We start from the raw sequence: 16,317 nt of genomic DNA on the forward strand, positions 1-16,317 counted from the left end.
AGCCTGATGCAATTACTGGAAGCCTCCAAGTCAGACTCAATAACACCTTTTGTCTGTCAACCAAGAAAGAGACACATCAAGATGGAAACACATTTTTTTAAGTATTACACTCAGTAGACTTTATTCCATCTCTGAGCTATCATTGATGCTGATCCCTAAATATCAATTTTTTTATACTCTCCTATTTCCTCTTTATCAAATTGTCTCCAAAGGACTTGGAAATAAACTAAAAATGAGGGGAAGATTCAGGAGCAGAATGAAAAATGGATTGAGTTTTAGGAACAAGGTGAAAATATATCCAATATTATATTTTATTTATTTCATTATTTTTAGAGACAGGGTCTCACTCTGTTATGTCACACAGTCAGGAGTGCAGGGGAACAATCATGGCTCACTACAGCCTGGAACTCCTGGGATCCGCCCACCTCAAACTCCTAAGTAGCTAGGACCAAAGTATGTGTCACCAACCCAGCTAATTTTTAATTTTCTTCGTAGAGATAAGGTCTCACTTTGTTGCCTTCTCAAACTCCTGGACTCAAGCAGTCTTCCCAGCTCAGCCCGCTGAGTTAACCCCAATACTTTAATTTTTAAAGGCATAATACTATTGATTTTATTATACTTAAAAGAAATAAAAGGAGTGGGCCTTGTACATACCAACATTCAGCGAGGAAACAAAATTGTATCATTATCTTTGATATCTCATGTATATCCCTTTATCCTCTAATACCTCCTATTCCCTCCAACAATAAGCATTATCCTGAAACCCTGATTCTTATCTTTGTCTTGCTTTTCTTTATAGTTCAAAGACAGAAATATGTCCCTATTTAAAATACTGTATAGTTTTGCTTATTTCTAAATTTAAGTTAAATCATACTACACATATTATACAGCTTGTTATTTTTGCTCAATATATGTTCCCAAATTTGTTCATAATAATGAATGCAACTGTAGTTCAATTACCTTTATATATAGTATTAGTCCATCAGAAAAATATGCTATATTTATCCATTTTTTATCGTTGTGTATTTCAGCTGTTTCCCATTTGAGGTAAAGGGGTACACAAACAATGCTGCTATGAACATTCTTAAGCATGATTCCAAGTATTTATGACCAAGAATTTCTCCCAAGCAGTGTTTTTCACACTACAGATTACCATCTAGTAATGGGTCATTAAATCAATTTAGTTACCATAATCAGTATTTTTTTTTTTTTAAGACGGAGTTTCGCTCTTGTTACCCAGGCTGGAGTGCAATGGCGCGACCTCGGCTCACCGCAACCTCCACCTCCCGGGTTCAGGCAATTCTGCCTCAGCCTCTTGAGTAGCTGGGATTACAGGCACGCGCCACCATGCCCAGCTAATTTTTTTTTTTGTATTTTTAGCAGAGATGGGGTTTCACCATGTTGACCAGGATGGCCTCGATCTCTTGACCTCGTGATCCACCCACCTCGGCCTCCCAAAGTGCTGGGATTACAGGCGTGAGCCACCGCGCCTGGCCATAATCAGTATTTTTTTTTTAATGGAATATAATACAACAGAAAGTATCAAGTTAATAGCCGCACATTCTTAGCAAAGAAACTATGGTTACAGGAATAAACTTACGAAACAGACATGCTTTATAATTATTTTCTAAATTTTTATGTTTAAGATTTTTATTGTATTTAAATATTAGTAAATTCACATTTGAGATAAACATTTGCGTATGTTTATCTTAATTATATGTAGTAAAAATAACTATTATTACATGAAATTTTTATTTCATGTGTGTTTACTGGGTCATGAAGTAAAATGTACTTTTTTCAGTGTGAGGATCATATTAATAAAAGTATGAAGAACACTTCTCTGGATTATATCCACTTAGAGATGAAATTGCTAAGTCAACGATTATTTGCACTTCAAGAGTTTTCATTACTCTACCTCCCTACCAACAGTTAACTCTCAGGGTTGGAAATTTTTTTAAATCCAGTAAGTACAAATGGCATCTCAGTTTTAACTTTTATGTCCTGTTTTAATTACTAGGCCATATCAAAATGTGCCTGACATCAATCAAGTAGCATAAAAATACAGGCATAAAAATGGCTCATCCACAATTTATAATCAATTTTTCTACTCTCAGCTAAGTCTTGTGCCCCTTTAAGATTCAATTTCCACCTCCTCGATAAAAGGTTCCCTTACTATCCCAATATTTTGTAATTCTTGCCATTTCTAAATTTTTATATTATCTATATTGTTCATTTGATACATAACAAACTACCTAGTGTTGCTATCTCTCTATCTACTCATAGTATCTTCCAAACTAGATTGTTAAGTGTTTACAGATGAGATTGACACTAAATAATAAATTCAGTAATAAAAGCATTAAAACTGTTTGTAAAAGACCCATAAGCCTATGCTTTGAAGGAGAAATGACAAAATTTGAGCATCTCTTGTCTATTCCAGAAATTAAACTCTAGGAAGGAGAGAACACTGACCAACCGACAAGTTTTAAAAGGGTTTTCCCAAGAAAGTGAACTAAACTTAACAGGCACTGATAACATAAATGTTATCAATAGCGAGTCCTTTCATGAAAATTATTTAATAAATTAGATTTGGGCATTTAAGTTAACTTAGAATAGTAATTCAAAAGGACAAACACAGATTCAGTTTGTAAATTTAAAAACATAATAAGGAAAAAAGTTGGTTAACCAGAACTATCATATTCTGAGAATTAGTTTAATATTACATTGCATAATATAGTTTCTTGTATCACAAAATTATTAAAGTAATAAGTTAGACAAAGATTCTTTCCCAATACAAGAGCACTGATAAACTCTAAAAAGTGTAAAATTTTGTATAAATCAACATAATTTCCTAATAAAATATACCCTCGATAATCTAAATAATGAAAGCACAGATATATACAGTTAAAGTTCATTTTATAATTTAGCTTTATTAATATTTTTCAACAAACCTTTCTGAACAGAGGTAGGTAAATTCTTAATAGTCTGACTTGAGATAATATTAAAATAGCAAAGACAACTCAAAGGAACCATAAAGCAATAAAGGGTGACAAGAGAGAGAATGTCTGGAACAAATAATTTATTACAGATAATCCATGAAATGAATAATTCAAATAATGGTCTAGAGAAGTCTATAGAGTAACAAGAGAATAATAGTGAGTATGAAGCAGGGATAAAAATGTGTAGGGGGTGGGGAAGGAGCTTAAGGCCCAAACTGTTAGGCAATACTTCAGCATAGTTAATTTATTATTTATACTGACCTATTTTCAAAATGGACATGAAAGTTTTAACAAAAAAAAAAATAAACAAAGCAGTAATTAAGCCACAATATAATTAAAACAGTGATAAGAGGAGAAAAAGGAAGGGATGAAAAAAGCAACTGCAATTAGGAAATGAAACTTTTGAGCTTCCTAGAAGGTAAGGAAAAAAGGAAACATAATGTTAAAAAGCAATCATCATCTAATTAAATACAATATACTAGACTATCATGAGTCATGCTGTTAAGCACAATACTAGAAGGGAAATGTATTACATTATTTTATAACAGTGACAAAGCTAAAACATAGTCTTACCAAAAAAAAAAAAATGGCAATTCTTTACACTAATAATTATTAGATTGCACTCTATGAAAGATTTTCTCCAATCAGCTTAAAAAAAGCCTGTAACTCTGTAGTAATTTCACTAGATACAGAAGATTTAAATAAGCTAAAGGATTTGTCATTCTAATTCTTACTCTATCTTATAGCTATAAAACTTGAAAATTAGGAGCTATTTAATATTTTTCAGTGGTACAACAAAAATTCAATGGAGGGACTTCTGGTTAACAGTCCAGCATGTAAGGAACTTGGAAGTCATCTTTCCCATTTACACAATAAGAAAAAAAGCTAAACAAACTGAAAATCAAGAACTCTTTTTAGATCCATTAGGGAACTGAGATTATCCAGCAAGCCAAAGCTCCCAAAATTGAAAAGACAGACAGGCAAATAGAATAACAACTTAATGGAACAGATGCCCAGGAGAAAATGTTTCCACAGGAGCCAGCACCAGGGTGGAAAAACTTATTTTGTAATTAATGAATTGTTAGAAGATCAATATGGACAAGTCTGAGAATTTAAAACTCAAGGATGGCCCAGTCATCATTAGGTGAAGGAGGCAAACAGCACTCAGAGGAACCATCAAATAGTAAGAGGTGACACATTTTCATAAGTTTAACCTACTGGACCCCTGTCATGTTGTCACAAGGAAGATGGGACAATAATTCCTTCCTGTTTCCAATATGTGGAGGGAGAAAGTAATCATCTTTAAACACACTGAGACTATTCTTTTCTTCTTACCAAGGTCTGCCATCAAGAAAACCTATTTTACCAGAGCCCAGACTCATGGGATTTTACCTGAGCCTAACTAACCAACTTGGGGAAGGGAAATACCCAAATCTAGCACCTTCTAGCCTTCCTATCTCTCCTAAGGGGGTAAGGGGAGGGGGAGACAAAAAAAAAAACTGAGAAGAATTTTGAACGTCACAGTCCAGAAGCACAGCCCACCAAAAGACTGAAATCCAAACATAACACTACAGACCACTTCCTCTCCTCCTCCAACATCCTACCACCATATCAATAGGGCTATTGTATAATCAATAGGTTTGACCGAAAAAATGCAGTTTAAATAGCAACTATTAAATTAAATTGCCTCTGTAGGTAGCTAACTATAACCTAACAATATGTAAACAAGCACAACTCTACTTGAGAGTATATTCTTGTATAGTAGCCGAGTCTCAGTCAATTACAGCAGCCAAGCATTCAGCCAATCACAAGTGCAAATTGCCAAAACATGTCCAAATAAGGCAAACACCAAACTGTAACCAATCTGGCTATTTCTGTTTCTCACTTCCATTCTCTGGCTATACATAGTCCCAGGCCATACTGTGGAGCAGAGCTCTCTGAACCACTTTTGGTCCTGAGTGTTACCAAACTCATGAATTCTTTTTCAGTTCAATTAAACTACAATGAATTTAATTTGTGTAAGGTTTTTCTTTTTAAGAAAACTGAAAGAACTATACATATCAAGGATATTTACAAAGTATCTACAAAATTTCAAATAAAAAACAAGAATACCAAACTTTTGCCTCTAACTCATACCATAGCAAACAATGGACACAGTGTAATCTCTAGCCAGATAAACCTAAAACCTATTTACCCCAGCTCCTTTTACCCATTTGATTAATTTTATATGTCAATTTGGCTAAGCTACCCATGGTACACAAGTTCTTATCTAACACCAGTCTAGATGTTATTTATTGTGAAAGTATTCTTTAGATGTGGTTAACATTTAAACTGACGGACTTTGAAAAGAGCAGATTACCCTTCATAATGTGGGCTGGCCTCATCCAATCAGTTGAAGGCTTCAAGAAAATAGTATAATCCACAGAGGAGGAAGAAATTCTACCTCCAGACTACCTTAGGATTTGGAATGTAACATGAACTCTTCCCTAGATCTCCATTCTGCCAAGCTGCCCTGCAATTACTCACCAGCCCACAACTGTGTGAGCTATTACTTAAATCAGTCAATCAATCCATCCCTCTCTTTCCCTACCCCATAATGTCACATTTCTTCACTCCTTTTCATTACGTTGTCAGAATTCAATGATCTCTTAAAATTTCACATGCCATCCCCCTTGTATTGCTTTCTAAAATTCATTTAAAAATTTCATGACTACTGAATGTAATGTCTTTTTCAAAAACCTATTCCATTTTTTGTAGCATTTTACGACAACCTTTTGCTTCTTGAAACTCTCTTTTCTCAATTTATGAGACACTGCATTGTACTCTCTCCTTACTTCCCTAAAGTCTTTCCATCTCTTTTACTAAAATTTTTCCTTCCTCATTAAAAATATTAGCAAATATCTTGTTCTCAAAACTCTCACTGCTTAAAGCCTTCCCTCTAATTAATCCATTATATATCCACATATCCAGGTCAAAACTCCTTCATGCTTCCAACAGTTTGCTTAAAATCTCTAACTGGAATTCCCATCAACACCTAAAACACAAAGTATCTAAAAGAAGCTCAAAACCTTACCTTCAAAACAATTTTACTTCCTGAAGATAACCCTCTTTTTGATAATAATCCGACTGTTCTCCTGGTTTCTCTAAATGAAAACCTAAGAGTCATTTTCAAAGTGACTATCAAGTCCTTACAATTCCATTTACATACCTTTAATTCCTGCCAACCTAATAATTCCGGTCCATGTCAGTGGACTTGATGATGAAATAACTATTAATAATTAGGCGCTGGGTATATAGTCATCTGTATGAGACTGACAAGTGGATGAGAGAGAAATAGACTCTGCCCTCATAGAAAATACAAAGTAGTGTAGGAGAATATGGCTATTGCCACCTTACTTCTATCCTCACCTAATCATCATTAATTTAAAAAGCATTAAAGGCAAGAAATGTAACTGAATGTTCTACTACACCATCACAGGATAATACATACATTTAATACAACATTTTGTTAAACCTAACTGAAAATACACCTTGTAGAAACTTATAACCATCACTACACAAAAATGAAATAATTAAACCTAAAGAAATTTGGGTCCCTACAAAGCAAATAATTTATCTTATGGAAGTTTAATATGTTATACATAAGCTATGTGATTTCACTCAAAAAGATAAATAATGAAATAATCTCTACTCAAGGATGCAGAAGTAAACAAGGAATTTAGCAAATAAAAGGGGAATATATATTTTCATTTAAAAAAAACAAAATTTTCAAAGGGTATGCTATAGTTATTCAAAGATGGTAAACCGAAAAGCATTCATTAGAGCATTGCAAACTTAATGCCTAAGGATATTAAAAAGAGTGCCAAAACCCATTTTCCTTCTCTAACGGAATAGAGGTGTAACTGAGGAAGAGACTGCTAAACTTGTATTCACATTTTCTCAAATCACCTGAATCTTGGAGTGGCCAGATTTTTTCCAGTAAAATGTGAATACAAATGATGTCTGCCACGTCTGGGTCGTAAGGTTGTACTTACTAAGCAGCTTAGCCTAATCCAATTAATATACCAAGCACATGACAATATTTACCTATTTTAGAGTATATTTTAATATTGTTTAATACTTGGGTGGTAAATACAACTGTTTGTTTCCAGAACAAACTGACCAAAATGTTATTCTTTTCATTATAGTACCAATTATGACATTTTCTATAAGACAAACTCAACTTTGGAAAATGTATAAATTTCACATTTATATGTTATATTGGAATCGCTATTCATTTTTAGAACTGATGTGGATGTAGGGAATAGAACTTTTAGTCCTTTCATAAAACAACTTTGTAACAATAACTGACCCTAGATCAAAGTTCTTACGACCCTTTAATTGGTTAGAAATGAAAATAAATTCAAATGTCAAAAAAGTATAGTTGCCAAAAAGGTACCTCCAAAGAAAAATTATAGTTAATTTGCTCCATAATGAGCAATTGGGTATAAAATGAATTTAAATATTATATAACAATATTAGCAACTCTTAAATTTCTTTTACTTCTTTTTAAAGATGTTTATATCTTGAAAATTCTTCCAGGAAGCATGACCACATGTACTTTTGTAGTAATTATATACTGATTATATAATCACACATCATTTTACATATTATATATACATATAATTATATGTAATTGTGTAATTTACTGATTATATATAAGAGATAGGATGGTATTGATATACTTTGAATAGTTGCCCCTGCCGAAATCTCACATTGAACTGTAATCCCCAAAGCTGAAAGTGGGGGCTGGTGAGAGGTATTTGGGTTATGAGGGTGGATCCCTCATGGCTTGGTGCTGACTTTACATAGTGAGTGAGTTTTCACGAGTTCCCGTTGTTTAAGAGTGTGTGGCACCTCTCTCACCATTCCCTGTCTCTCTCTTTTGCTCCTGCTATAATCATATGAAGTGTATACTCTTGCTTTGCCTTCTGATATGAGTACAGCTCCTTGAGGCCTCCCCAGAAGCAGACACTGCTATGCTTCCTGTACCATCTGCAGAACCATAAGCCAACGAAACCTTTTTTGTTATTAATTACCCAGTCTCAGGTATTTCTTCATAGCACTGGAAGAATAGCCTAATAGAGTACTAATACAAAAATACAAGTTTTTAAAAGTATAAATAATATCATCTCAATTTTTATCTTTTCTAGAAATTCTGAAAATTTACAAGTTTAAGAAGTTAAACTATCTCAACCAGATACTATTATAAAACTGTTAACATCAGATAGAGTCAAAGCCTATTAATTCAGAAAACAAATAACAGGGTACAAGCAAAGCATTAACAATAAAGAATAATCTTAAGAGTGACTTCAAAATAGTAATGCTTTAACATAAGGACCCTAATAGTCTCCATAAACACTACTGCAAAAAAATAAAAATAATTTTCAAGATCTACTACCCAAAACAAATATAGTAATTTCCAATATTTTTATTGTAACACCAACCTGTTCAAATTCTTGTATTTTGGCATCCTTGACTTGTAGAATTTCTAGAATTTTTCTGTCTTTAGCTTCAGATTTCTGTTTTTCTCTAGATACAAAAATATATAGAATTTATTAGTCATAATTGGTAGCTAATACCTTAAATTTTCATATCCCAAATACGAACTTAAATCATCTTGAGTTGACAGCTCTTTCAGAATTAATCAGAAACCATATGGCAAGTGACAGCAACTCACAACTGCTGAAAACTAACACAACTTCACACTAAAAGAACAGTTTCATTTCCAGATTTAGATGTATGATAAAAATTACATAAAACATGGTTTAACCTTGATTGTAATAACCATGTCATCAATTTGAAAATAATTAAAAATAAGTAAACATGTTCTTGTTAATTTAAGCTTTCATTTACACAATTATATTGAGGATAAAATTTATCTTTTTTTCTGAATAAATGGTAGTTTATTCCCATATAGATTTTCTTATATGCATACACTAAAGACCAAAAATATTGTCTTTTAAAAATATGCATCATAGTAGGGGAAATAAGATATTTTCTCTACAAATCAAATATTAATTGGTGATGTATGCTGTGACCCATGCAAACTGGTCTGAGAGTCCTATTTTATCACTGGTTGCCCAATAAGGTTAGTTTAATTTTTTATTTTTTTTTTCTAATTGCATTTTAGCTTTTGGGGTACATGTGAAGAACATACAAGATTGTTGCATAGGTACACACGTGGCAGTGTGATTTGCTGCCTTCCTCCCCTTCACCTACATCTGGCATTTCTCCCCATGCTATCTCTCCCCAACTCCCCACCCCCTACTGTCCCTCCCCTATTTCCCCCAACAGACCCCAGTGTGTAGTGCTCCCCTCCCTGTGTCCATGTGTTCTCATTGTTCATCACCCACATATGAGTGAGAACATGCGGTGTTTGATTTTCTGTTCCTGTGTCAGTTTGCTGAGAATGATGGTTTCCAGGTTCATCCATATCCCTAGAAAGAAAACAAACTCATCGTTTTTGATGGCTGCATAGTATTCCATGGTGTATATGTGCCACATTTTCCCTGTACAGTCTATCATCGATAGGCATTTGGGTTGGTTCCAGGTCTTTGCTATTGTAAACTGTGCTGCAATGAACATTCGTGTGCATGTGTCCTTATATTAGAATGATTTATAATCCTTTGGATACATACCCAGTAATGGGATTGCTAGGTCAAATGGAATTTCTATTTCTAGGTCCTTGAGGAATCACTACACTGTATTCCACAACAGCTGAACTAATTTATACTCCCACCAACAGTGTAAAAGTGTTCCCATTTCTCCACATCCTCTTCAGCATCTGTTGTCTCCAGATTTTTTACTGATTGCCATTCTAACTGGTGTGAGATGGTATCTCAATGTAGTTTTGATTTGCATTTCTCTAATGACCAGTGATGATGAGCATTTTTTCATATGTTTGTTGGCCTCATATATGTCTTCTTTCCTAAAGTGTCTCTTCATATCCTTTGTCCACTTTTGAATGGGCTTGTTTGGTTTTTTTCCTGTAAATCTGTTTTAGTTATTTGTAGATTCTGGGTAACAGCCCTTTGTCAGATGGGTAAACTGCAAAAATTTTTTCCCATTCTGTTGGTTGCTGATTCACTCTAATGACTGTTTCTTTTGCCATGCAGAAGCTGTGGAGTTTGATTAGGTCCCATTTGTCTATTTTGACTTTTGTTGCCAATGCTTTTGGTGTTTTGGTCATGAAGTCCTTGGCTACGCCTATGTCCTGAATGGTTTTGCCTAGATTTTCTTCTAGGGTTTTTATGGTGTTAGGTCTTATGTTTAAGTCTTTAATCCATCTGGAGTTAATTTTAATGTAAGGTGTCAGGAAGGGGTCCAGATTCTGCTTTCTGCACATGACTAGCCAGTTTTCCCAACACCATTTATTAAACAGGGAATCCTTTCCTCATTGCTTGTTTTTGTCAGGTTTGTAAAAGATGGGATGGTTGTAGATATGTTGTGTTGCCTCCGAGGACTCTGTTCTGTTCCATTGGTCTATATCTCTATTTTGATACCAGTACCATGCTGTTTTGATTACTGTAGCCTTGTAGTATAGTTTGAAGTCTGGTAGTGTGATGCCTCCCGCTTTGTTCTTTTTGCTTAGAATTGACTTGGCTATGTGGGCTCTCTTTTGGTTCCATATGAAGTTTAAGGTGGTTTTTTCCAGTTCTGTGAAGAAGGTCAGTGGTAGCTTCATGGGGATAGCTTCATCTCACACCAGTTAGAATGGCAATCAGTAAAAAATCTGGAGACAACAGATGCTGAAGAGGATGTGGAGAAATGGGAACACTTTTACACTGTTGGTGGGAGTATAAATTAGTTCAGCTGTTGTGGAATACAGTGTGGTGATTCCTCAAGGACCTAGAAATAGAAATTCCATTTGACCTAGCAATCCCATTACTGTGTATGTATCCAAAGGATTATAAATCATTCTACTATAAGGACACATGCACATGAATGTTCATTGCAGCACAGTTTACAATAGCAAATTAGAATTGACTTGGCTATGTGGGCTCTCTTTTGGTTCCATATGAAGTGTAAGGTGGCTTTTTCCAGTTCTGTGAAGAAGGTCAGTGGTAGCTTGATGGGGATAGCATTGAATCTGTAAATTACTTTGGGCAATATGGTGATTTTCATGATATTGATTCTTACTAACCATGAACATGGAATGTTTCTCCATCTGTTTGTGTCCTCTCTTATTTCGTTGAGCAGTGGTTTGTAGTTCTCCTTGAAGAGGTCTTTACGTTCCTTGTTAATTGTATTCCTAGGTATTTTATTCTCTTTGTAGCAATTGTGAATGGAAGTTCGTTCTTGATTTGGCTCTCTTTGTCTGTTATTGGTGTATAGGAATGCTTGTGATTTTTGCACATTGATTTTGTATCCTGAGACTTTACTGAAGTTGCTTATCAGTTTCAGGAGATTTTGGGCTGAGACGATGGGATCTTCTAGATAAACAATCATGTCATCTGCAAATAGAGACAATTTGACTTCCTCCTTTCCTAATGGAATACCCTTTATTTCTTTTTCTTGCCTGATTGCTCTGGCTAGAACTTCCAGTACTATATTGAATAGGAGTGGTGAGAGAGGGCATCCTTGCCTAGCGCCAGATTTCAAAGGGAATGCTTCCAGTTTTTGCCCATTCAGTATGATACTGGCTGTCGGTTTGTCGTAAATAGCTTTTATTATTTTGAGATATGTTCCGTAAATACCTAGTTTATTGAGGGTTTTTAGCATAAAGGGCTGTTGAATTTTGTCAAAGGCCTTCTCTGCGCCAATTGAGATAATCATGTGGTTTTTGTCTTTGGTTCTGTTTATGTGGTGAATTCCATTTATAGACTTGCGTATGTTGAACCAGCCTTGCATTCCCGGGATGAATCCTACTTGATCATGGTGGATAAGCTTTTTGATGTGCTGTTGCAACTGGCTTGCCAGTATTTTATTGAAGATTTTTGCATCTATGTGCATCATGGATACTGGCCTGAAGTTTTCTTTTCTTGTTGAGTCTCTGCCGGGTTTTGGTATCAGGATGATGTTGGTCTCATAAAATGATTTGGGAAGGATTCCCTCTTTTCAGATTATCTGGAATAGTTTCAGAAGGAATGGTACCAGCTCCTCTTTGTATGTCTGGTAGAATTCGGCTGCGAACTCATCTGGACCTGGGCTTTTTATGGGTTGTAGGCTCTTAATTGCTGCCTCGACTTCAGACCTTGTTATTGGTCTATTCAGGGTTTTGACTCCTTCCTTGTTTAGGCTTGGAAGGAGGCAAGTGTCCAGGAATGTATCCATTTCTTCCAGGTTTACTAGTTCATGTGCATAGAGTTGTTTGTCATAATCTCTGATGATGGTTTAAATTTCTGTGGAATATGTGCTGATATCCCCTTTATCGTTTCTTATTGCATCTATTTGGCTATTCTCTCTTTTCTTTTTTATTAATCTGGCTAGTGGTCTGTCTATTTTGTTGATCTTTTCGAAAAACAAGCTCCTGGATTTATTGATTTTTTGAAGAATTTTTTGTGTCTCTATCTGCTTCAGTTCTGCTCTGATCTTAGTTAATTCTTGTCTTCTGCTAGGTTTTGAGTTTTTTTGACCTTGCTACTCTAGCTCTTTCAATTTTGATGATAGGGTGTCAATTTTAGATCTCTCCTTGCTTCTCATGTGGGCACTTATTGCTATATATTTTCCTCTAGAGACTGCGTTAAATGTGTCCCAGAGATTCTGGTATGTTGTGTCTTCGTTCTCATTGGTTTCAAAGAACATCTTTATTTCTGCCTTCATTTCATTGTTTATCCAGTCAACATTCAATAGCCAGTTGTTCAGTTTCCATGAAGCTGTGCGGTTCTGAGTTAGTTTCTGAATTCTGAATTCTAACTTGATTGCACTGTGGTCTGAGAGACTGTTTGTTATGATTTCTGTTCTTTTGCATTTGCTGAGGAGTGATTTACTTCCGATTATGTGGTCAATTTTAGAGTAGGTGTGATGTGGTGCTGAGAAGAATGTATATTCTGTGGATTTGGGGTGGAGAGTTCTGTAAATGTCTATTAGGTTTGCTTGTTCCAGGTCTGAGTTCAAGTCCTGGATATCCTTGTTGATTTTCTGTCTGGTTGATCTGTCTAATCTTGACAATGGGGTGTTAAAGTCTCCCACTATTATTGTGTGGGTCTAAGTCTCTTTGTAATCATTAAGAACTTTCCTTATGTATCTGGGTGCTCCTGTATTGGGCGCATACATATTTAGGATTGTTAGCTCTTCTTGTTGCATTGATACTTTTACCATTATGTAACGTCTTTCTTTATCTCTTTTGATCTTTGTTGCTTTAAAGTCTATTTTATTAGAGATGAGAATTGCAACTCCTGCTTTTTTTTGTTCTCCATTTGCTTGGTAAATCTTCCTCCATCCCTTTATTTTGAGCCATTGTGTTTCCTTGCATGTGAGATTGGTTTCCTGGATACAGCACACTGATGGGTTTTGGCTTTTTATCCAATTTGCCAGTCTGTGTCTTTTGATTGAGGCCTTTAGTCCATTTACATTTATTGTTAATATTGTTATGTATGAATTTGATACAGCCATTTTGATGCTAGCTGGCTGTTCTGTCCGTTAGTTGATGCAGGTTCTTCATTGTGTTGATGCTCTTTATCATTTGGTATGTTTTTGGAGTGGCTGGTACTGGTTGTTCCTTTCTATGTGTAGTGCCTCTTTCAGGAGCTCTTGTAAAGCAGGCCTGGTGGTGATGAAATGTCTGTGTACTTGCTTGTTCGCAAAGGATTTTATTTTTCCTTCACTTATGAAGCTTAGTTTGGCTGGATATGAAATTCTGGGTTGAAAGTTCTTTTCTTTAAGGATGTTGAATATTGGCCCCCAGTCTCTTCTGGCTTGTAGGGTTTCTGCTGAGAGATCTGCTGTGAGTCTGATGGGCTTCCCTTTGTGGGTAACCCGACCTTTCTCTCTGGCTGTCCTTAGCATTTTTTCCTTCATTTCAACCCTGGTGAATCTGACGATTATGAGCCTTGGGGTTGCTCTTATTGAGGAATATCTTTGTGGTGTTCTCTGTATTTCCTGTACTTCAATATTGGCCTGCCTTGCTAGGTTGGGGAAGTTTTCCTGGATAATATCCTGAAGAGTATTTTCCAGCTTAAATTCATTTTCTTCGTCACATTCAGGTATACCTATTAAATGTAGATTAGGTCTTTTCACATAGTCCCATATTTCTTGGTGACTTTGTTCCTTCCTTTTTACCCTTTTTCTCTAATCTTGCCTTCTTGTTTTATTTCATTGAGTTGATCTTCGACCTCTGACATCCTTTCTTCTGCTTGGTTGATTCGGCTGTTGAAACTTGTGCGTGCTTTGTGAAGTTCTCGTGTTGTGTTTTTCAGCTCCATCAATTCACTTATATTCCTCTCTAAGTTGTCCATTCTTGTTAGCATTTCGTCAAATCTTTTTTCAAGGTTCTTAGTTTCTTTGCATTGGGTTAGAACATATTCTTATAGCTCACAGAAGTTTCTCATTACCCACCTTTGAAGCCTGATTCTGTCATTTCATCACACTCATTCTCCATCCAGCCTTGTTCCCTTGCTGGTGAGGAGTTGTGATTCCCTGTAGGAGGAGAGGTGTTCTGGTTTTGGGTGTTTTCATCCTTTTGCGCTGGTTTCTTCCCATCTTTGTGGATTTATCCACCTGTGGTCTTTGTAGTTGCTGACTTTCAGATTGGGTCTCTGAGTGGACGTCCAGTTTGTTGATGAAGTTATTTCTGTTTCTTAGTTTTCCCACTAACAGCCTGGCCCCTCTGTTGTAGAACTGCTGAGGTCCACTCCAGGCCCTGCTTGCCTGGGGATCAGCTGCAGCAGCTGCAAAACAGTAAGGGTTGCTACCAGTTTCTTCTTCTGCTATCTTTGTCCCAGAAGGATACCCACCAAATGTCAGTTTGATCTCTCCTTTATGAGGTGACTCTTTCGATACACAGGGGTCAGAGTGCTGCTTGAGGAGACAGTCTGTCCTTTATAGGAGCTCAAGTGCTGAGCTGTGAGCTTCATTGTTCATTCAGAGCTGCTGAGCAGGTACGCTTAAGTCTGCTGCAGCAGAACTCATAAACCCCTTTTTTTTTCCCAGGTGTTCTGTCCTGGGGACTTAGGGCTTTATTTATGAGTTTCTGTTGTGCTGCTGCCTTTTTTTTTCAGGGCTTCCCTGCCCAGCAAGGAGGCAGCCTAGTCACTGTCTGCCTGCAGAGCCTTTGCGGAGCTGCTGTGGGCTCTGTCTAGCTGCCATGTGAACTTCCCTGCAGCCCTGTTTATATGGGTGTACTTAGAACTGCCTCGTCAATGGTGGCCCACCTCTGTAATGGCGGACTCTCTCTGTAATGGTGGGTTGCCTCGGCAACAGGGGGTTTCGTTGCCAACAGCGGGCCGCCTCAGCAATGGCGGACTACCTCCGTAGTGGTGTAGTGCCTCGGTAATGGCGGACACCCCTCCCCCACACAGCTGGACCGTCCCGGGTTCAGCTGTGCTTGCTGTGAAACTCTCAACCCAGAGCGTTTCCAATTGCTGTTTTTTTTTTTGTGGTGGTGGGACCAGCCAAGCCTGATCACCTGGCTCCCTGCCTCAGAGCCTTTTTTTTTTTTTAGTTGAACAGTCAACTCTCTCCCAGGTGTTCCAGTCGCCTGTTGAAAAGGCACTGGGATCTGTGTGATTTCCCATGCGGTGACCCACTGCGCTGGCTGAAACAGCGGCGCTGAGATTCATGGTGCTTTTTTGCCAGGGAATCTCCTGGCCTGGCTCCCTGTTTCAGTCCCCTTTTTAAGCAGATGAATGGGTGACTCTGCCTTCCTGGAGATCCAATCGCCAGCTAAAAGGGCACCCTGATCAGTGTATTTTGTATGGAGTACCGCCGCGCTGGGGCGCTGGCAAAACAGCTGCGCTGGCCAAAACAGCCACGCTGGCAACCCGTGGGGTTCCTCCACTGGGGAATCTCCTGGTCTGTGGGCAATAATAATCTGTCTGGAAATGCAGCGTCCACTCACCCTCTGTGCTTTCACTGGGAGCTGCAATCCTGAGCTGCTCCTAATTGGCCATCCTGGATCTTCTCCCCAAATTTACCATTTTTTTAAGTAAAAGTCTCAAAACAGACAGTGACAGAGATTTACTTATAGTCGATATCCTATAACTAGACTTTTTGGATTTCTGACACCTTCCTACACATTTCTAGTCTCTGAGAATACTACTATCTAACTAAATGGTAGTTGTATAATCAAAGCATAGTTCTCTAGGGAGCAGAAAATCACAATACTTGTAAAGAATGACTA

General features: G+C 36.8%; 1 protein-coding gene across 7 annotated transcripts in view; it reads right to left on the bottom strand.

Moving 5' to 3' along the window:
* CNTLN (centlein) overlaps positions 1-16,317 on the bottom strand; it is a 374,623-nt gene that overhangs the window by 286,731 nt on the left and 71,575 nt on the right. For all 7 annotated transcript variants that reach the window (XM_064381308.1, XM_012449978.3, XM_012449977.3 and 4 more), the window contains exon 3: positions 8,483-8,567. In XM_064381308.1, coding sequence (XP_064237378.1) covers positions 8,483-8,567 — 85 coding nt within the window. The remainder of the gene's footprint in view (positions 1-8,482; positions 8,568-16,317) is intronic.

The sequence above is a fragment of the Aotus nancymaae genome, unplaced genomic scaffold, assembly GCF_030222135.1.
Source record: "Aotus nancymaae isolate 86718 unplaced genomic scaffold, 86718_ANA_hifiasm-v0.15.2.pri h1tg000003l, whole genome shotgun sequence".
In the NCBI taxonomy this organism is placed as follows: Eukaryota; Metazoa; Chordata; class Mammalia; order Primates; family Aotidae; genus Aotus; species Aotus nancymaae.